Source organism: Pseudonaja textilis, chromosome Z, assembly GCF_049901715.1.
Source record: "Pseudonaja textilis isolate UNSWEBS1 chromosome Z, rPseTex1.2, whole genome shotgun sequence".
Classification (NCBI taxonomy): domain Eukaryota; kingdom Metazoa; phylum Chordata; class Lepidosauria; order Squamata; family Elapidae; genus Pseudonaja; species Pseudonaja textilis.
This window is the reverse complement of record NC_142008.1, coordinates 24,115,604-24,137,629: the sequence shown is the minus strand read 5'-3', so window position 1 is coordinate 24,137,629 and position 22,026 is coordinate 24,115,604. Positions and strand designations below refer to the sequence as shown.

Here is a 22,026-nt window from a genome sequence, read left to right as displayed (position 1 = left end):
AAAGTAGCAGTCAGCAACACAACTTATCTGAGATGGCATCTGCATAAACCCCCAAAGAAAAACACTTTTTAATGACCTAAATCTCTCAGAATAGAATTGAGAGGTTTGAAAGATTTGAAGCCTTTTTAAAAATGATTAAATTTACAATCCATAAAATGTGCAAAGTCATCGAAAATGATTGCTTCCCCAGAGTCTAGCCTATATTCACAGGTTAAAACAAGCTCAAACAAGGGAGAAAAGTCATACCAAAATACATGTAAGAATTGAAATATCTAGTCTGGAAAAAAGACTGTGGAAGGGAAACAGTGTTCAAATATTTTACATTTATTGCAATAACTGAGCAGCATACAGAGAAGATAATCACAAACTATTTTGCACTGTCCCAAAACTAGAACCAGAAATAATGTGCATGAAAATAAAAACTTTGTGATGGTCAGATGGAAAGTTAAACATTCCATTTACCAAAGTTCTGGGTTCTTAATCTCTGTAGATTTTTAAGACAATATTTTAATTTCTTCAGAGTGGTCTAATTGATTTTCCTGCATAGGACAAAGGGTTAGATTAGATGATCCTTGGGAACCTCAGATGATCCTTGGGATCCTTTCCAACTCTACTATTTTACTATATAAATTTAATCTGAAATTGTTCCTGTAATACTAATATAATGCCAATACTTTGATATGCAATTTGCAGGCTTCTTGTTGAATAACAATTTGAGCATATGATGATGTTACAGAAATATATGTTAGATACGTTTGCATTTGCAAATTTGCTACTTATTTAAGAAGTACAACACATTCAATAAAGCAATTAAAAATTCCAGTAGAATCTTAGATCTGCCTTACCAATGGGGAATATATCAAATTTTATTATGTTATTAAATTTATTATGTTTATTAAATTTATATGCTGCCCATCTTGCTATCCAGCAATCAAATGATGTTATCCTCATAATTTAGACAGGGGCAAGTTTAGTGATGCAGACAGAGGGAAGCAACTATAGTACTTCCCCAGACAAGACACCTTTTCAAATCTTTAATTTATTATTGCCCTTCAAGTTAATGTAAATTTTCCATTATTTTTGTTTCAGGAATTCAGCATTAGAATATAGCTTACTAACTCAGTAATGTAGTTCTATTGTTCTTTCCTTTCCCTGTTTTTTTTTTTCTGGTCCCAGAAATACTATCAAATTTAGCAGTTGCCATGTTTCCCTCAAACTGCAGTATGAATTTGAGAACAGATTTTCACTTAAATGTTGTAAGTTGCCTCTTGTTATCCAACAACTCAGCTATATGTATTATTGTTTACTCTGAATGCAAAGCAGCTGCGTTACATGGTGTCTGCAATGAAATGATTATTGCTTTTAATATATAGTAAAGATGATGAAACAGATAGACTTATAATTATTATATCAATTTGGCATTAGAATGTGGTAGTGTGCTTTCAGAAGTCAGTGTTTATTAAACAAGACACAGTTTAGATTGTTGCCAGATTAATTGGTTGCCTGTTCATTCTTCTCCATGTTCATGACCAGATCTATTCCATCGCTAGTTGTTGGAGCATCTCCACCAGTAAAATAAAAAGAATTTTCAAAATTCTCCTCTATCGAGCCATGTTGCTTCCTTTTCTTGTAGAAATAGAAACCTGTGAGAACAGCTCCGGAAACAATGAGAATCACTAGCACAACGACAATGATGGCTTTGTTGTTGTGGGTTGGTGAAGGAATAACATCTGTCTTTCTTGATTCTGTAAATAAATGCAGGGTAATCACAACACAACATTCAGGGAAATTTCTCTTAGCATAGTTGGACTTTGTCCTTCACAGATTACTAGGTACCATTCCTCGCCATTTATTTTTTTTATTAACACTGTGAGGCGGCTAAAGGAGAATCCAGTGATCTTTGTGGTCTTTATTTACCCAGCATTTGAATCCATTTCTTTGGTTGTTTGTCCAATACCGTAACATCAACACTAAAACATCACTATATTGGGCCAATATGTAGCTGATCCCAGATATATCTGACCCCAACTTTGGCCCAAAATTTCTTCCTTAACTCAACTTTACTGAAATTGGAAAAAGCTTTTTCCCTCCCTGTAAGACTGAAGGTGAAGTTCTCATTGGTGAGAACTTCAACTGTGTCCTTTTTCCCAGCTTCTTTGCTTAAGAGACATTTAATTTTTTCTTTCCTCCGTTCTCAAGCAGATAACTGTTTTGTTTTTGTGTACTGAAATTATTTATTTCTGTTTCTTTCCTTCTACTTATCTGCAACTTTTGCACTGAATGCCATGGGGTTTATCCTAGAGGAGAACTTGCATTATAAATAAGGATTAGGAAAATTCATTATGGGTGGCATTTCAAATTGTTCTCAGATTTTTTATTTCCCCTGACCAAAGAATTTAAATCAGATTTAAGAATTGCTGGAGTTTTGCCTAAAAGTTATTTGCTGCATGATGTTCTGACTCCAGAAGACAATAGTATTCTACTTGGTGCACTCCAATTGTATTAGATCAAAACTCATGTGAATTGGGAATGCTATATATTTTGTTTTAATATTTCTAAATACATCAGGTTGAAGGAAACTGAAAGATTCATTTCTCTGGTACTGTATTCTCAGAAAGGCAACAAAAACAATCCCATATCTTAACATTTAAATTTTATAAGCTAGTTGACATAATAATGTAAAATTAATTTTTTTTAAAGATACGAGAGAGACAGGAAAGAGAGAAAGAAAGAGGCAAGTAGGTAGGTAGGTGACAGAAATATATCTTTTAGTAAAATTTATTTATTGTGCATAAATTCTTACCTTTGTTTTCTGATATCTTCTCAGTAGGTACTGTTTCAACAACTGTAAAAGAAGAGAAATATTATGAATTATGTTATGTTATGTTCAGAGTCCTTTACATTTCAATGCTATAAGCAGAACAAATTTAATTCCTTCTAAATTATCGTTGGAATTATCATTGATCACTGAGTTTTGTATAAATAGCAAGATAATATAATAGTCAAAAAGATAAATTCAGTTTCAGGTTGTACCAATAGAAGTATAGTTTACAGAAAGTAAAATTCCCACTACATTCTGCACTGGTCAGACTCTTCTGTCAATGCAGGGAGATGCTGCTAATGCTCAGCTTTGAGGTAAAGAAATAAGAGCTGAGGAGAGACAGTAAAGGAGTTTTCAAGTATCTGAAACAGACTTACAGAGATCTGACCTTAATCACACCCAGGTGCTAGGCAAAAAACAATGGCATTAAATTACATGAAAGCAGATTCTGGTTGAATATTAGAAAAGACATCCTAATAGCAAAACAGTTCTGTATATGGTTCAATTACCAAGATAGTTTCATATATTCAATATATATATATTCAATATATATATTTCATATATATTTCATAAATTCACTTCATATATTCAAGCAAAGGCTAGATGGCCATCAGTTTGGATGCTATAATTTGGATTCCTACTGTACTCAAAACATTGTGTAGGAGTGGAAAATATGTGACTTCTTTTCTTGTAAGGTGAAAAAACATGGACTCCTCATAAATCTTCTTGCTTGAATCCTCTGAAGAGATTTGTCATTCATCTCTTTACAAAATTTCAGAGGTGTTGTCCCAAAGATGCTTTTTCAAAAGGCAACTGGACTTTCTGGTTTTTCTTTGAAGATGTTTCGCTTCTCATCCAAGAAGCTTCTCTAGTGGATAGTGGGGGTGAGAAGTGATACCTCTTTTTTAAAAAAAAACCAGAAAGTCCAGTTGGCTCTTGAAAAAGCACCTTTGGGACAACCATGACCTGGATGACTGAGAATCTCTATAGATATTCAAAGGTGTTGATTTTTCTTTCTTTCTTTCTCTTCCTATAGATATCTATTATTGCTAGTGCAGGTCATATTAAATGCAGGAAGTCAATTTGGTGGTCAGGCTAGGTGAATTAACTGGAAATTCTTTTCCAGACTGATTTCATTCAAGTTCAAGATAAACATGAAGATCACCTTATAGTTGCTGATGTATACTTATATCCCATTTGTTCCCTTTCTCCTACACTTTTTCAATTATGTTGTGACCAAAAAGGACAAAAGGAGAAAAACTAAGAAAATAAAATAATAAAATAAAATAGTAAGAACATATAACGTATTACTTACCTTTTGGTTTTTTGCAAATATATCCAAGGTATGAATTACAATAAACATTATTCCAAATCCCATTTGAAGCAAACATTTCTACACAATCTTCATCACTCTGACTTGAAGGTTCTCCAGTGTTCCAGTTGACAAAGTTCACAACAGCATTGTCAATCCATAACCAATCACCTAATGTTGGGTTAGAAAATATGCCAAGATGATTAGCTCTAGCAATGTCTTCCTTCCTTCCTTCCTTCCTTCCTTCCTTCCTTCCTTCCTTCCTTCCTTCCTTCCTTCCTTCCTTCCTTCCTTCCTTCCTTCCTTCCTCCCTCCTTCCTTCCTTCCTTCCTTCCTTCCTTTTAACTTCTTTCTTTCTTTCTTTCTTTCTTTCTTTCTTTCTTTCTTTCTTTCTTTCTTTCTTTCTTACTTACTTACTTACTTACTTACTTACTTACTTACCTACCCTATTTTATGATTAAGTGCATGGTTCCATTTAAAGACTTTTACATTTAAACCAAAATTAAGAAATCTCTAGTCATGTATATTATACATATCTATACACTGCAGTTATTAGAAATTTAAATTTGTTTTAATTTAAAACAAATGTGGTTTTAATTGTAAAGCAGGAAGACTCTTTCCCAGCTAGATATACATACAGCACTAGAATTTGGAAATATCCTTTTCTTTTGCCAATTTAATAAAATGAAGATGGCACTGATTTCTTTTCTATTCATTTAGTGTTACATAATTAGGCAGAACAAAATCATGTGCCAATTTTTTAAAACATGTTATTTAAATTTGCCATACTGTTGAATTCATAAATGTACAAAGCCATGAATCATAATTTACAAAGCACATAGTTGGATATATACATCACTCTAATTTTTTTAGACAAAGTCCTTATTCTATTGTATCGTATAACAGGCCAAGGGTACATGCAAAAACATTACTGGGCCAGGACCAAAAAAAAAAAAAAGGATGAACTATGGGTATCCATAGAGACATCAATGGGTAGCAGACAATGAAATATCTATGGAAACACCATTTTGCAAACTCTGCCTCTTTGATACTTGTGATATCACATAAAATAGTGGACCTTCAGTTATGATGACATAATCCATTTTTTTTCTTATTTGTATGATCTTATTACAAAACAAGATATAAGAAAAATAAATTTGATGTCATGTTTTATTTATTTAGAAAGTTTATTTAAAGCCCACTCACTCAGTGATTCTGGGCAGCTTACAAAAAATAAAACCCAATATAGAAACAATAAAAATAATAATTCGCTACCGTCACCCCTCATTAAATGTTTATTTATATATAATTAAAGTTATATATGTATAAGTATATACTTTAGGGGGAAACTCTCTAAAAGCTTTTAGGGAGCAGCTCAAATTTGTTCCTCCAAGCCAAAACTAAATGTCCTTTTACTTTAACATAATGGGTAAATCATCTCATTTTGCATTTAATGTTTGATGCAACTCCCCCCCCCCCCACCCAAACTAGGACATGTAACAAAATGCTCTGTGATGTATTGAAACTCAACTATAGTCTCAAATTCCCAGCATAATCAATGAAATACTTAACCATACATGCATACACATATGCATACATATCCCTACTGATTAATGCTTTAAAAAAAGGCTTTTATTTAAAAAATATTCTAGCACTAACTCATCAGCCACTTAGCTAAATAAATTAATTAGAATAAGACTGTGTGAAATATCTCAAATATGCTTTCATCCCCAACCATAAATGTTGAATTATAATTAGAAGTCATGACAATGTTACATTTTTATCTGGTTTCCTCCTTTTTTTACGTACAATCAAGTACCTTCTTTGGTACTTGCCAGAAGATTCAACTGTGATTATAATAAAATATTTGCAATACAAACAGCACTGAGCTTAAAATTAAAATATACCATTTAGATTTTTGAACATTCCTATCCAAAATGCTTGGGATTTGCTTTCAAGGTTTTCTGTAATTTCTGTTAGAAAGTTTGCTTCTGATGTATCCATTACTGAAACCAGAGAGGCATCTGTAAAAAAATAAGCAAACATTCTCAGAGAAAATACTATTTGAATATTTATTGACCCATAACAAGTTGAGTAGCTAATTAAAAGAAAGGTTTTGTTTAATGTCAAAACATGTTTTTTTATGTATGGATACCCTGATCAAGCCAATAACTTAAGTTTTCAGATAAAGAACACTCATCACTACCCATTATGCTATTTCCTCTGCAAAATGCAATGGTAAACCAAAGAAATTAAAGCATGAATAAAGAGGGAAATTAAATCTAGTTTATAGCAACACTTAGTATTTCCTCATATCTTTCTATTTCTACAGATTATCCTTGCCTCCTCTGGCTCCACACATCAAATTATAAGTTGCTTCTTCTTTAAAATTATATTTCTAAGGATCTCATCAATTTTAACCATTGACAAATTTCTTGGACTTCCCCTTCTTCCACACTCATTCACTTTTACCTCATATAAAAACTATTAGTTTTTTATATTAGAGCCTTATTCATTCCCTCTCAATCCAGCTCATTATTCTTCTTTCATATTTCTATTGTCTTGATCACTTACTTTTGTATTCAGCCCTCACTCCTTAAGTAGCCCATTCCAACTGCATGTAATTTACTTTTATGTTTCTCCTTACATGACCAAATCTCATTTCTGTATAACAAATTGGTCATGTGATTAGAGAAAGCCATTTCACTTCTTTTGACAAACCTCCATTTCTTTAACAGCATTCCTTTGCCCTGCGTTATTCATGTAGGGATGAATAATATGACAAAGATCCTGAAAACAATATCAAGAGACTATCAGCAGCTTGTCATAAAAGCAAGCGTTAGGAGCACAGGTGGTATTTTCATATGTACTTCCAATGGAAGGTAAACTTCCAATGAGGTAACAGAAGATTCTAGAAGTAAACCACTGGCAAAAAGGATGGTGCTGTTGAGAGACCTTTGGATTCCTAGAAGTAAACCACTAGATTCTAGAAGTAAACCACTGGCAAAAAGGATGGTGCTGTTGAGAGACCTTTGGATTCCTAGATCAGGAAGCGACCTTACTATACATGAGGGCTCCTGACAGAGGGCAGGCTGCACATCACAAGAACTGAGGAACGTGTGTGGAAAACAATCAGCTCATAAATTCTAAAGGGCTTTAAATTAAAACTGGAAGGGCAGGGAACCAATTTTAGGAACTAATCACAAGCATAAGTCACAAGGCAATTAATCAAACAGTGAACTAGGGAGTGGTGAGAGGAAAGGCGAACTTGGATACAAAATAAGAGAAATAGGAAACAAATACAGGGTCAGCCATAAGGGATTCCAATGACTATATACCAATGCTCAAAGTATGAGGAACAAATAGATCAGACCCAAGTTGAAATCAGCATGGTTGCATAAAGAACTCTCTTACAAACTGAGAAAAAAGAAAAAATAGAAAAAATAGAAAGAGGGAGATATAATTAAACAGAATACAGAATTAACTTCCTAAGGTTAAGCATGAACTAAGAGTTGCAACAAATGTCAAGAATAATAATAATAAAAAAATTCAAATGTAAGAAACAAGGAAAAAGCCAAGAAAGTAATCAGTCAACTAATGGGAGAAGATGGCAAAGAGGTGATAAGGTAGAAGAAAGAAAGTAGAACTGTTTAATTTATTCTTTGTATTTGTCTTTATGCAAAAAGAAAAAAAATAGTTCAGCCTATCAAAGGGGGTACCATAAAAAATAGATTAGGAATAAATATAAAAACAAGCAAGAAAACAGTAAGATAACACCTATCCACTCTAGACAAGTTCAAATCATCAAGATCAGATAGATTATATATCAGTGTTCAGGAGCAGCTGTCAGACATGATCTCAGAACTATGAAACAATTTTTTTCAAAGCTCCTGAAGCAAAGAGGAACTACCAGAGGACTAGAGAAGAGCTGATGTGCTTTTAGCATACAAAATCGAGGAGGGAGTGAACATAGGAAACTACAGACCAATCAGTCTTATATTGTGACTAGGGAAAATGCTCAAAAAATAATCAAGCAGCATGTTTGTGAGTATCTAGAAATATTGACAGACTTGCACACTGGGTTCTATCCAACAAAATGCAATTCAATGAGAAAAGGTCCTACACATAGGCAAGAAAAACCAAGTGCACAGGTATAGAATAGGTGGCACCTGGCTTAATTGTAGTAACTGTGAAAGGGATCTTAGGTCTGAGCCACTTAAATATGAGCCAGCAGTGTGCTGCAGGTATCAAAAAAGGCAAAGTGGTCCTAGATTGCATCAACAGAGAGACAGTCTCAAGATTACATGAAAAGATTATACTAATTTATATTGCACTGGGGAAATCACATTTGAAATAATGCATCCAGTTCTGGTCCACCACAATTTTAAAAAATGTTGGCACCCTAAAAAGAATGTAGAAAAGAACAACAAATACAATGAGGTGTCTGGAGCCAAACCATACAATGAAAAATTCAGAGAACTAGGTATGTTCTTCTAACAAAGAGAAGGATTAGGAGAAGGATGATATGATAGCAGTACTTTAGTATGCCCTTTAATTAAATTTAACTCCACGGCAACTAGCCAATTTCCTGGTTCTTCCAGTACTTGAGGGGTTATCACAGAGAAGATGGGATTGACCTATTCTCCAAAGTACCTGAGAGCAGAAATAATTGGTGAATAATTGGTGAAAGATCATTAAATAATTTGTGAAAGATCATTAAAACTAAGGAGAAAGTTCCTGACATAAAAACAATTAATCAATTGAATGACTTAACCCCAGAAGTTATGGATGCTCCATCCCTGGAGGGTTTCAAGAAGAGAATGGACAGCAATTTGTCTGGAATTCTATAAGGTCTCCTTCTCAAGTAGGGAGTTGGACATAGAAGGCCCCTAAGATCCCTTTCAATCCTGTTATTCTACATTCTAAGGAATCCATATCCTTTCTATTAAAATATTTGCAAATCTTAGTATTTCTTCAATAATTGTTTCTTCTACTTGCTTTAAAATAAAGTCAGGTATTATAATTAGTGAATGGAAACACTTACCTAATTGCAAACAAGCTAATGATGCCTTTGGCCAACTCATCTTTGATGAGGCTTCAAAGTGATAGCAATGACCACGGAATGGAATCCAAGATTTCTCCACTGCAAGTGGGCAGTTTCCTGGTTCTTGAGGTGGTACAGTAGGTGGAAACACTGTTTTTAAAAGCAATATAATGTTTAATTCTAATTAATTTATTGAAATATTATTTGAGGAACCTTGTCAAAACTACAGTGTTTTTAGTAAGCATCCTTGTCCTTTTTACTTTTATGTTATTGTTAACTTTTTTAGTTTTACACCAACAGGAAAATATAGAGATTTAATTAGATTATTGTTTTGATTTGATATGATTTGTCAATCGCTTACAAGATAATAGGTATAAGTATAAACATAGCTATGAATACATGAAATGGATACATATAAGAAAAATAAAAGAAACAATATAACAGGGATGGTAGGCACGCCGGTGCACTTATGCACGCCCCCATTTTTTTATAGTGACCACATTAATTGTGGTTACTATCTTTACACTTCTACAAATATACTGCTTAGTATATGCACTGGTGGATGTATATCTATTCCTAATATGCTCTTTTTTGGCATACAGTCATTGACTCCAAATATAGATCACAAAACTGAAAGAATGCAGCATGTGAAAAATAATTGTGTTCCAATCTGTAGAGTAGTCTTTTAAAGTCAAACTATCTAAAGAGCAGACTGAGTTTTCAAGCCCCTTTCCTCCTTAGAAACTGTTTATAGTTCACAAACTGACTTAACTGGAATAAAAAAGGCAGAAGTCTTCCCATCCAGGTAAGGTTTAAGGGGCAGGTCTTCTCCTAAACATTATCAGAGCTATACATGTTGCATTTATTTATTTTTATGTTTACATATTAGAATTCCTTACTCCTTCTATTTTCCCCACAATAACAGCTATGTAAAGGTGAATTAGGTTGAGAGAGAGTGACTGGTACAAAGTCATACACCTGGCTTTCATGCCTAAAGCAGGACTAGAACTCCCAGTCTCCTGGTATCTAGACCAGCATTTTAACCATCATATAAAATAGTCTTTCCAGTCTTAAGCTAAATAATGAATACGCTCTACATCAGAGGAATAAAATTTGGAATCCACCCCCTTCCCCACATTGCTAAATTACAACTCTTAGTAAGCATCAATATTATTCATGCTGACAAAGGCTGCCTGGCATATATGTTACTATGTGCAGTCTATTATATTCCCAAAGTCTTTAAAAATTAGAGTTGTGCAAAATTTCACAGCTTAAATGGAGGTACATTCCCTTCAAAAAGTAATCTAAATGTCTATGGCACCATTTCTAAATTATTCCAATTTGTAGCAGTCCAACATACCTACAAGATGCGAAGGCTGGAGAAAACTGCTTTAGTCTGAATATGAAACCATGAACAAAAATCTTAACCTATCCTTCAACTTACCTTTGGGATATTTGCAAAGAGGAAAATTCTTTTTATTGCATGAATCTGTCTTCCAGGTCCCATCCAAGTCCATATAAACGCAGCCTAATTTTTGTTTTGGTTCATTTGCTGCCCATTTAGTATATTTCATCCGGAATTTATCAATCCATATATATTGCCCACCAGTCTAAAAAAACCAACCAACAAAAACCACACATTGAATGAGAGACATATTTCTTATGAGATACACTATAATTGAGCACGTTAGGCTGATCTAGGAATGTTACATTATTGCTGCCCTGGAAATAGATCCTGTCAGATTTTAGTCTTTTTTTGCAGTAACAACTGCAATCCAATATGAAATATGAATAGTAAATGCAATGTAGGTTGGTTTTTATAGATGATTTCACAACAGCACTAAGCCTTCACGCTTGCTGTCATGAACCAAGAGAATTCTTTGGTTTCAAATTCCAATTCCCAATAACTTTGCCAAATGTCAAATGCTCATGAAGTCATTTATAAATTTAGTTCATAATTAAATTCTGACTTTTAGCAGTGGAAAGAACAAGAACTGCTTCAGAAAAAGGTTTGCTTACTTTGTTATTTAGTCTGTTCTGAGAATCCACATGCTATATATTAGTATCATTTTGAACTTGGCCACTAAGAATGTATTTAACAAATATATGATTAAAAACACTGGCATATTACCAATATGTTTCAAGGTAGAATTCAAGATGCTGGTAATTACATATATAGCCCTACATAACTTGGGACCAGGAATCTGAGGGATCATCTTTTTCAAAGAGTTTCTATGTATCCAATTGGATCAAATAGGATGGGCATGCTGCAGATCCAGTCAGCCAAAGAATATTCTAGAGACTAGAAGATGAGCTTTTTCTGCAGCAGTGTCTGCTATGTGGAACGTCCTCCATCCCGAGAGATTGGAATGGCCCCAACTCTGTTACTCTCCCTTAGCCTTGAAAGACCTGGGTATGCTCCTGGACATTTTGTTAACAGACCATATGTTTTGCTTTGAAAGAATTCAAATTAGACATTGTCATGTTTTTTAGCATTTTAATGGCTTTTACTGTTTTTGTTGTTTTAAAACACTTTTACCATTTTAATTGTACTTATATGTTTTGAACTGTGAGCCACCCACAGTTGTTTGCTGAAAGGGGTGGCTATAGAAATCAAATCAATTCAACAAATAAATAATTAAATATTAGTATGTGTAGACCCTAGCCTAGGAGGGCAAAATCATATTAGACTGACTGGAAGGTATAGCAAATAGTCATTTCATTCATCTGCAGTAGTTTTCTAACTTTCATTTCCACTGAATGGAACAACTGCTACCCAAAATTAATAGCATATTCTTGAATGCTCCAAAATAATTGAACAAATAAAAATTTGAATGGGTAGAACTTTGTGGACTGATACAAGTTTCATTTACCAGATTACTGTTGAGGCCAAGCCATACAATCCTTTTTTGTTTTAGTTTTAGCCAGAGATATGAGAGGCTAAAGGGATCTAAAATGCTAGCAAGACTCGAGTCTCTCCTTTCACAACTTTGTTTTGCATCTTCCCATGTCATTTTGGCTTCAATTATGAAGTAGCTGCTATTTCTATAACGGAACCGCTGCTCTGGGGTGGTGGATGGAAGAAAAGAATATTTGGGGTCTACAAAAGAAAAAGAACATTGTAAGGCTCTTTTCAAAAATATGAAGACATAAAATGCAAAATGAGAAAACCCCTTTTCAGACATACAGGGGAAATGGTGTTCGGGGTAAATTGACATTTGTTTTGGGCATAAAATGAGAAGTGTGTTTTTATTTCAGGGTTAAAGCAAATAGCCCCATTTGAAACACTTTCAGGTATTTTGGTCATAGAAAACAGTGGGAAGTTTGAACGAAGCCCACTGCTCCCTGTTTTTTTTTTAAATTTATTTATTTAATGACTGGGTAATAAATATGACACCTACACACTTCTTGGCTGGACTAATGCAATTCACTCTGCATGGGATTGTCCTTGAAGATCACTCAGAAGTTACAGTTAGTCCCAACTGCAGCAGCTCAAGTAAGGAGATTAACTGGGAGATTAACCCAGTTACTCAGTAAGTGCAATTCAAGATGGTAATTGTCACTCTTAAAGCACTGCATGGATCAGGACCAGGGTTGGGCTGCTGGGGGTTCACAGGGGTTCGGGAGAGCCCCTAGCTAAGATTCTGTGCAGTTCGGAGAACCCCCAATCCCACACCTGGCTGGCCCCTCCCACCCCTCCCAGGAGTCCCCATGCAGACCATTTTGGATGCAGGTAAGTGCAGGGTGCACATGGATGCTCGGGGAGGGCAAAAAACAGACTTCCCAGAAGTTTGGGAAGGCTGGAAATGGCATGTTTCCAGCTTCCAGAGAGCCTCCAGAACCCAGGGAGGCCATTTTTGCCCTCCCAGAGGGTTGAGAAAAGCCTCTGGAGCCGGAAAGGGCAAAAATGCCCCCTTTACCATGGTATAGGAGGCTGACTAGGCTACTCCCACCATGGCCACGCCAACTCAGCAACCAGGCAGAGAACCCTTTGCTAAAAATTTTGAAGCTCACCCCTGATCAAGACTTAGGTATCTTTGAGATCATCTGCTCTGAATAAAAGTTTGCCTATCTAGTGAGATCTGGTAGACCAGACTGGCTTTAGGTCTCATCACCAAGGACCACATAGGAGAACATTCTCCCTGGTCATATCTCTTCCCTGGAACAAAAGATTCTTCAAAATATGTAAAGTACTGGCAGTTAGTGACTGATAAAATTTTACATTGAATGAATCATGCATTTTTACTTTATTATTGCATTAATCAAATGTTATGCTTCTTGGTCATTTTTCAAGTGGAGAGGCATGTCTTAGTAAATAAATAAAACACCTAATTATTATTCACACCATATTTATATTCTGAGATTTAAAAATCATCATGGCCTTGTTGTATCGAAACATTGAAGGGAAAAGTTAGAGATTTTTAAATCAAAGAAGGCTTTTCCTTTCAAAAAGAAAAAAAGGTGAGGAAACAAAAATAAGCAAAATACTCACGAACGTCGGCTTGGCATATGTACCCTTTCTTATAGTAGCAATAACTATTTATCCATAAGCCTGCACTTTTGTAAGGCAATGATTTCATTGCAATACAATCTTCCTATATGAAATGGAAAACAATAAATGTTGAATGTGGTATGAATAAACTCCTTAATTCCTCAATCATGCCAATTTAAAAGCCATGGGAAAACAGGGGAAGTTGGCAGAGAACGTTATAGGTAGTCCTCAATTTAAAACCACTTGTTTAGGGACCATTCTAAGTTACAACAGCACTGAAAAAAATCGACATGGGACTAGTCCTTACAACCATTGCAGTATTTTCCACAGTTACATGATCCATATTGGGACACATGGTGATCAACATATATTTACACTGTTATAGTATCCTGGGGTCATATGATCACCATTTGCAACATTTCCAGCAGGCTTCTGTCAAGCAAAGTAATGGGGAAAGGCAGATTCACTTATGACACTTAGTGATGACTGCAATGACTTGATTAACAACCTTGATTTTTTTAAAAAAGGTTGTAAAATTGATCATGATTCATTTAATTGGAATTTCTGGTTCCAATTGTGGCCATAAATCAAGAACCTCCTGTACAGAATGAATCACCATGGTTTCCAGAAATATGCAAAAGTAAGAATGTCACATACCCATGATATCGCTAATCAAATGGTGCAAATGGTAAATCCCACCCACCTACTCTCCAATTAAAAGGTAGGTGTAGCTCCGCAGGATGTTCTTGGAAACATAGTTGGATGTATTTCTCAAGATATGAGATAGAATAAGGAAATACCAGCTGTAATAGCTGCTCTTATACTGTATGCTGCCTTAGTATGAGACCTGCTATGTATCAAGGCAATTCACAAAGGTAGCCTATTTGTTTTCCTCACAGAGGACAGAAGATCAGCTTTTGCCTGGGTAACAATCAGAACAATCACTTCCCCAGTTACTATCCTTAACTGTTTTCTCCAGCCTGTCCCTCACTTGTCCCTGCTAGCTGATTATTTAGATCAGCAAACTGGCTAGCAGATTCTGGGGGTTAAAACTGAGACTTCGTACAGTTGCCAAGGTTGAGAAACACTGCTTTAAGTCCTGCTGTCAAATGCAGTACCTCAAGATTTAATTTTCAACATTGCTTCTGCTGATCTATTCTGCTGAGAGAGATGTGCAATGGAGCTGAAAGGTGCTTCAGACTTCATGCGGGGGTGGACTGCTACCGGTTTGTACTGGTTCGGCAAACTGGTTATTAATTTTATGGCCAGTTCAGCAAACTGGCAAATCCCACCTCTGGCTGGCTCTGCCCATCCTGCCCTGCCCCTCCCAGGAGTCCCTGTGTGGCCCATTTTGGATTGCATGTAAGTGCAGAGCCATGTGGAGGCTTGAGGAGGGTGAAAAACGGGCCTCCTGGAAATTCTAGAAGGCTGGAAATGGGCCTGTTTCTCCAGAGAGTCTCTGGAGCCCTGGGAGGTCATTTTCACTCTCCTGGAGGCTCGAGGAAAGCCACTGGAGCCTGGGGAGGGTGAAAAATGGGCCTCACAGAAGTTCCAGAAGGCTGGAAACAGGCCCATTTCCAGTCTCCAGAGACCTTCCGAAACCCGAGGAGGCCATTCTCACCCTTTCAGGAGGTCATTTTCACCCTCCTGAAATCCTCCAAAGCTGGGGAAGGCTGGAAACAGGAAGGCTGTTTTCAACCTCCAGAGCCCAAGGAGGGCAAAAACGCCTTCCCTCCCACAGCCCATTTTCACTCCCAGAGTGGTGCAGGAGGCCAATTACGCCATGCCCACCATGGCCATGCCCACCCAGCCTCCAGGCAGAGAACCAGTTGTTAAATTTTTGAAGCACCCCTGACTTCATGGGATGCTAACATAGGCCCTGTCCTCAACTCTTTAAAGCAGCCCCACTTTTTCCTGTGATTGCTTAGCTGCCATCTGCAGTTACAACATAATTCTGAGAAAAGATATACATCTAGTTTTAGAAACTGTAAGTGTGCTTCTAGATGCCTTCAAATCTGAATCAAAACAAAACAAACCAATAATCACTAGTAGTTATCCATAAAATTATTTTGCCTATTTATGTTGCTTTTTTTCTTCTCATCATATGAATCTAATTTAAGACTCATATAACACAGGTTGAAGGGAAAAAGACAAAGCAAGGAAGTTGGGAGACGTTTCCAGATTCCAACCTGTAGTCAAATACCTACACTGTTTGGCCCATAACTCAGTGGGAATCCTTTCTCCCAGTTTGTGTAACTGACTCCTCTTCCATTTGTCCAGAGGTACATTTGATCCTCATTGATGTCATTTAGTCCTATCCATACATCACTTTGGAATTTATTTAAATGGAAGGTGAGAAAAGCTAAAAAGAAAGTGTAGTGGAAGAATAATGCGATCAAAGAATGTAGACATACCTAACATTTGGGACAGCATGAAACCAAAGCAAATACTTAATCAAATAAGAATTTTGAAATGGAATAAAACATATTGAATCGTAGACTTGAATAAATGCATAATGAGTATATGAAATAAAAATTACTGAAGTCTGAAATTTGGTTTGGAAAATGAATTGTGAGAAATAAATAAGCACACCTGGAGTTATAATTCTACTGAGCTACTGCTTTTAGATACATCAATTTGCCATTATTGACACAAGTGAGCTCAAGCTTTTATAATGTATATGAATAGCACATGTATTTATGTATTGATTAAAATATTTTAATCTCCCTTTGATCCTACATCAACACAACTGAATCATAAAACGTATGTGTGGGTGTGTTATCAATGGGTATAGCACCTCAATCACAGAAGCCACTCTGAATTATTTACACATTTTATGACTGCAAAAATCTATAAATATTATGGTTGTGTAAATACTTGGAAAGTGATGTGTTTCAGTGTTCAAGAGCACATATAAAGCATCTTTTTTTTCAAATTGTTAAAGCAGCCTTGGCTTTTTCAGGGCTGTTCCTAGCTGAATTAGCATGAATAGTCAATAGGGAAAATGCAAAGCAAAGCAAAGCAAAAATTTTGCACATCTCTAATAAATATTTATAGCACAAGGGTGACAAACTCGCATTGTCACATGATGTATTGTAATTTTTTTCTCTTTGCTAAACTGGATGTGGGCATGGACAGAACATGAAATATATGTCCCATGGATTGCAAATTCGACACTACTGATATAGCAGGCAATTCCTTCGTTCCTTTGCTTTTAGTATGAAAACGAACATTTGAAACTTTCTTCTGTAATTTCTAACAAATCACAATTTTCCATTTTATTTTAAAGATGAAAAATGACTTTTACAACCATATGTGCTTGGATGCAAACACAGGTTCATCATTATGTCTACTTAACGGTAAGAAAATCAAAGAGGAGGAAGAAAATCCTAGCAGTAATAATAAAGGGGAAAATATCAATTAAGGTATTATAACTTTTCATTTAAAATTCCAGGTTCAAACTAGTATTGTAAGCTCCATAGAAGTAGTCAGGTAGTATTATCAATGGCATATTTGTTCCATAAAACATAATCACCCCAAAGATGATGTTAAATTTCACAAGTAAGTAAACTTTTATTAATTGATATAGTGGTTATATACCTTGTACCCTTTTATTGAGTATTGCAACAAGGTTTCCTCCAAATTCTTCTTTCTGACAATCTTTCCGTGCATTTTTCCAATTTTTCTGGTCTTCTTGATTAATTCCAAAGAATTTATAACACTTTTTTAAAAAAAAAATCCAAATACAAAGATAAAGACAAATAAAATTAAAGATTTATTATTTGTTTAGAAATGTATATGGTCACAGACAATAAAAACAACAATAAAACACAATTTAAAAACCAAACAATCAGGAGAAAAAACAACAACAGTGAGAAGTAAAACATATTACCCATTTTGATTCCTTTTTGATCCAAAACCTGAGGGAAAGCCAAGTTATCAAGATGTAGACTACGCAGACCTATGCTGGGGAAGTCATCTAGAAATCAGTGTTTGCAAAAGAGAGCAATCTCCCAAGTGCTTTTCTAAATACATTCACCTGGATTTTGAGTAGCAGCATCTAATTCTTGATTAATGATTAGATTACTATTACTATTAATCTTCTTATCACTTCTTATCGCCTATCCCCTCCCACTTGTGACTGTATGACTGTAACTTTGTCGCTTGTATCCTTATGATTTATATGGACTGTTTCTTAGTATGATTCGATTGCTTATTGTACCCTATGACTATCATTAAGTGTTGTACCTTATGGTTCTTGACTCTTGATGAATATATATTTTCTTTTATGTATACTGAGAGCATTTGCACCAAGACAAATTCCTTGTGTGTCCAATCATACTTGGCCAATAAAAAGAATTCTAATTCTAATTTTTGTCCCTTCTTTGTTTATATGTAACTCAAAGTGGAGAACATTTATATTACTCCTTTCATGCCTAAGGAGGGGGAAATTATAATTCAATCTTCTGGTTTCTAGACCAGATCTTAATCATTATACCAAATCAAATCAACCTTTATTGTCAGAGTACAATATGCGTACAATGAGATTGGCTGAGTCTCCCTTCGTGTACCCCCCCCGCAACACAACTCACAGTGAAGGCAAAAAAGAAAAATCCCTAACCCAGTGAATCCTACAAACAAACACACTATCTTATTGCACCATGTGAATTTATTGCACAATGTACCAATAATTGGCTTTATTATAAAATTAACTGTATTGGTTGATTTTGAAAATTTGGATCTGGTTGGTACTTGGAAATTGACATGTATCCTCTATTATAGGGGTGTCAAATTGGCAGCCTGCGGGCTGGATACGGCATGTGCAGGCCACACCCACCCCATCTCCACGAAGGGAAAAAATGTTGTGAAAAAATCCCAGGATGGCAACGCGATGCCCCGAGTTTGACACCAGGCTCTACAGGGAAATAAAAAGAAGATTCCAGAAAACCACTAGGACAATGTGTTTCCTTATTGCTGCCAAAGAAAGTACAGCAGCTGATATAGCTACCTCTGGAGGGAGGGGCAAAGAGAGCCAAACCTATAAAACCAGTGTAACAACATTAGCCCTATCCATTTGCATATGTGCATTGAAATGATGCACAAATGGATGAAATGGACTGAGCTTGCAAGATGATAATGTTGCAGAGCTAGTGCCATTTCAAGAAAAGTAGTAAGTACATTCCAACCATGTGATTCTGTTATTTTGCAAATGACATGGACACTCAAGTTTAATGTGAAGGAGCCTTGTACTGGTATGTGGGAAAGACTTTGGGAGACTGTATGTTTGTGAAGATATGCTGCCTAGGGAATTATCAGATAAGAGACAACATGGTAGTGCTGGATAGTATGCAGAAAAAGAGGCTCAGAAGGGACTTTACCTACATCCTTGGCCAGTAAAGGTGATAATAGAAGAATTGTACTTTCAGATTTTCAAGATTTGCTCATGTAGCTTTACAATAAAGTAGAATTAGTTTATCTGGTCAAGTGTACCATGTAGTTTACATGATAAGGTTGATGAGTGTTTACCTTTATTTTATGTACATATGCACAAAATTCCTCTGTGATACCATCTTTTCAAGGCATTTATTTTAATTGCCTAAAAAAATCTTCCATAGAAAATCCCTCTTGTCTTGTTATCTTTTTGTTTCTTTGAGTGATTCTTTTTTTTAAGGGAAAGAAATAATTACTGCACCTTGTTTTCAAACAAAAGCCAAGATTCAGGGCATCCTCCTTTAATGGAAGGTGGTGTAGGAGCAATAGTTGCATTGATTGAGTTATTATGTCTTTCACATATGAAAGAAGATGGATATCCACAGTTTATATCATTCCAAAGTCCTAAGCAAGATAAAATAAATGGTTGAGCAGGGGAAGGGGACTACAGAGTGGTCAAACAGTCAAGAAAGTACACACAACCATGCAATTAAAGCCCCACACATTTCTAATGTATCATGACAATAGGTAAAATCAAATTTTACCTACAACTTCATGACCTGCTATTGCATCTGTTCACAAATAAGGAGATCATTAGAGAAGCATTTATCAAGAACAGGGGTGTCAAACTCGCATCATCCTGGTGTCATCATGTGACGTATCATGATTTCCTGCCCCCCTTCGCTATTTGATAATGGCTGCTAGATTAGTGATGGCTAAATATTGGGGACAAAATTAGGATATTCAAAGAAATGAGTGGTATAATGAAATTTAGAGTATGGCAACAAATGATAAATTAACAACAGAAATAAAGGGATGATTTAAGTAAACAATTTTAATGAAGGCAAAGGGAATAAACCTACTCAAGAATATATGTCATTTTGGATAAGGGCACAATTGGAATATATAGTAAATCTGTTAATTGTTATAGAAGAATTATAAGAAAAAAATGGTCTCCAGGAGTGGGGTGCACTGTAATATTTGCATTTTTCTTTTTCTTTTTTCTTTGTATTTAGATGTATATGTATTATGTTTGTATTATTTGTATTTAAAATAAAAATATTAATTAAAAATAAAAATAAACCAGATTTGGGCATGGCCAGCATGTGACGCATCTGGCCCCAGGGGCCACAAGTTTAACAGCCCTGATCTAGATAATCCACAACCCTGGATTCATCCATGCTAGAAGTGAATTGAGGTCACTATATTGATGGGTGTCCTTCATGGATCACTGCCTTGTCATGACGAAGGGGCTTGCATAGCACAATGAAGCTATGAGCTATGCCATGCAGGGCCACCCAAGACAGACAGGTCATAGCAGAGAGCTCTGACAAAACTTGATCCACTGGAGAAGGAAATGGCAACCTACTCCAGTATCCTTGCCATGAAAATCCCATGGACAGGACCGAAAGGCAAAAAGATATGATGCTGGAAGATGAGCCCCATAGGTCAAAAGGTGTCCAAATACTACTGGGGAAGAGCAGAGGGCTAGTAATAGAAGCATCAGAAAGAATGAAGCAACTGGGTCAAAGTCGAAAGGATGCTCAGCTGTGGGTGTATCTGGTGGTGAAAGGAAAGTCCGATGCTGTAAAGATCTATATTCCTTAGGAACCTGGAATGTAAGATCCATGAATCAAGGCAAGCTGGACATGGTCAAACAAGAGATGGCAAAACTGAACCTCGACAATAAAAGTGAAGGAAAAGCAGTAGTGGGATACAAACCCCAAAACGACAGAATGATCACAGTTTGAATCCAAGGCAAACCATTCAACATCATAGTAGTCCTGGTCTATACCTCAACCACTGGCACTGAAGAGGATAAAGTTGACCAGTTCTATGGAGCCCTACAATACCTTCAAGAATTAACACCAAAAAATGATGTCCTTATCATCATGGGGATTGGAATGCTAAAGTAGGAAGCCAAAAGATAACCAGAATAACAGGCAAGTTTGGCCTATAAAATGAAGCAGGGCACAGACTGGTAAAATTTTGTCAAGAGAATACGATGGTCATAACAAACACTCTTTTCCAACAATCCAAGAGACAACTCTATACATGGACATCACCAGATGGTCAACACAGAAATCAGATTGACTGTGTGCTCTGCGGCCAAAGTTGAAGAAGCTCTATACAGTCAGTAAAAACAAGACCAGGAGCTGACTGTGACTCAGATCATGAACTTCTTGTTGCAAAATTTAGGCTTAAATTGAAGAAAGTAGGGAAAAGCACTAGGTCACTCAGGTATGAACTAAATCATATCCCTGATGAATATACAGCAGAGGTGACAAATAGATTTAAGGAATTAGATCTGTTAGACAGAGTGCCTGGAGAATTATGGATGGAGGTTCGCAACATTGTACAAGAAGTAGCGACTAAAATCATCCCAAAGAAAAAGAAATGCAAGAGGTCAAAATGGATGTCTGAAGAAGCTTTACAAATAGCTGAGGAAAGAAGGGACGCAAAAGGCAAGGGAGAAAGAGAAAGATACACCCAATTGAATGCAGAATTCCAGAGAATAGCTTGAAGAGATAAGAATGCATTCTTAAATGAACAGTGCAAAGAAATAGAAGAAAACAATAGAATAGAGAGGACCAGAAATCTCTTCAAGAAAATTGGAGATATGAAGAGAACGTTCCATGCAATGATAGGCATGATAAAGAACCAAAATGGCAGGGACCTAACAGAGGCAGAAGAGATTAAGAAGTGGCAAAATTACACAAAATTATACAAGAACAAGTATAATGTCCCCAATAACCATGATAGGGTGGTCATTAACCTTGAGCCAGTCATCCTGGAAGGGGCAGTCAAATGGGCCTTAGGAAGTCTGAGCAACAACAAAGTTAGTGGAGGTGACAGTATTCCAGCCGAACTATTCAAAATCTTAAAAGATGATGCAGTAAAAGTGCTTCGCTCAATGTGCCAGCAAA

General features: G+C 35.9%; 1 protein-coding gene across 2 annotated transcripts in view; it reads right to left on the bottom strand.

The window, feature by feature from the left end:
* Positions 1–308: 308 nt before the first annotated feature.
* The window catches only part of MRC1 (mannose receptor C-type 1), a 68,272-nt gene continuing 46,554 nt past the window's right edge, over positions 309–22,026 (bottom strand). The window contains exons 20-30 of one of the 2 annotated variants that reach the window (XM_026716100.2): positions 19,362–19,504; positions 17,270–17,390; positions 15,877–16,031; positions 13,670–13,772; positions 12,051–12,277; positions 10,622–10,787; positions 9,178–9,327; positions 6,041–6,157; positions 4,137–4,304; positions 2,804–2,845; positions 309–1,745 (exon numbers count right to left, since the gene is read on the bottom strand). In XM_026716100.2, the coding sequence (XP_026571885.1) occupies positions 1,492–1,745; positions 2,804–2,845; positions 4,137–4,304; positions 6,041–6,157; positions 9,178–9,327; positions 10,622–10,787; positions 12,051–12,277; positions 13,670–13,772; positions 15,877–16,031; positions 17,270–17,390; positions 19,362–19,504 (1,646 nt within the window). In that variant the 3' untranslated portion in view covers positions 309–1,491. The remainder of the gene's footprint in view (positions 1,746–2,803; positions 2,846–4,136; positions 4,305–6,040; positions 6,158–9,177; positions 9,328–10,621; positions 10,788–12,050; positions 12,278–13,669; positions 13,773–15,876; positions 16,032–17,269; positions 17,391–19,361; positions 19,505–22,026) is intronic. The other variant, XM_087916964.1, reaches the window with a different exon arrangement.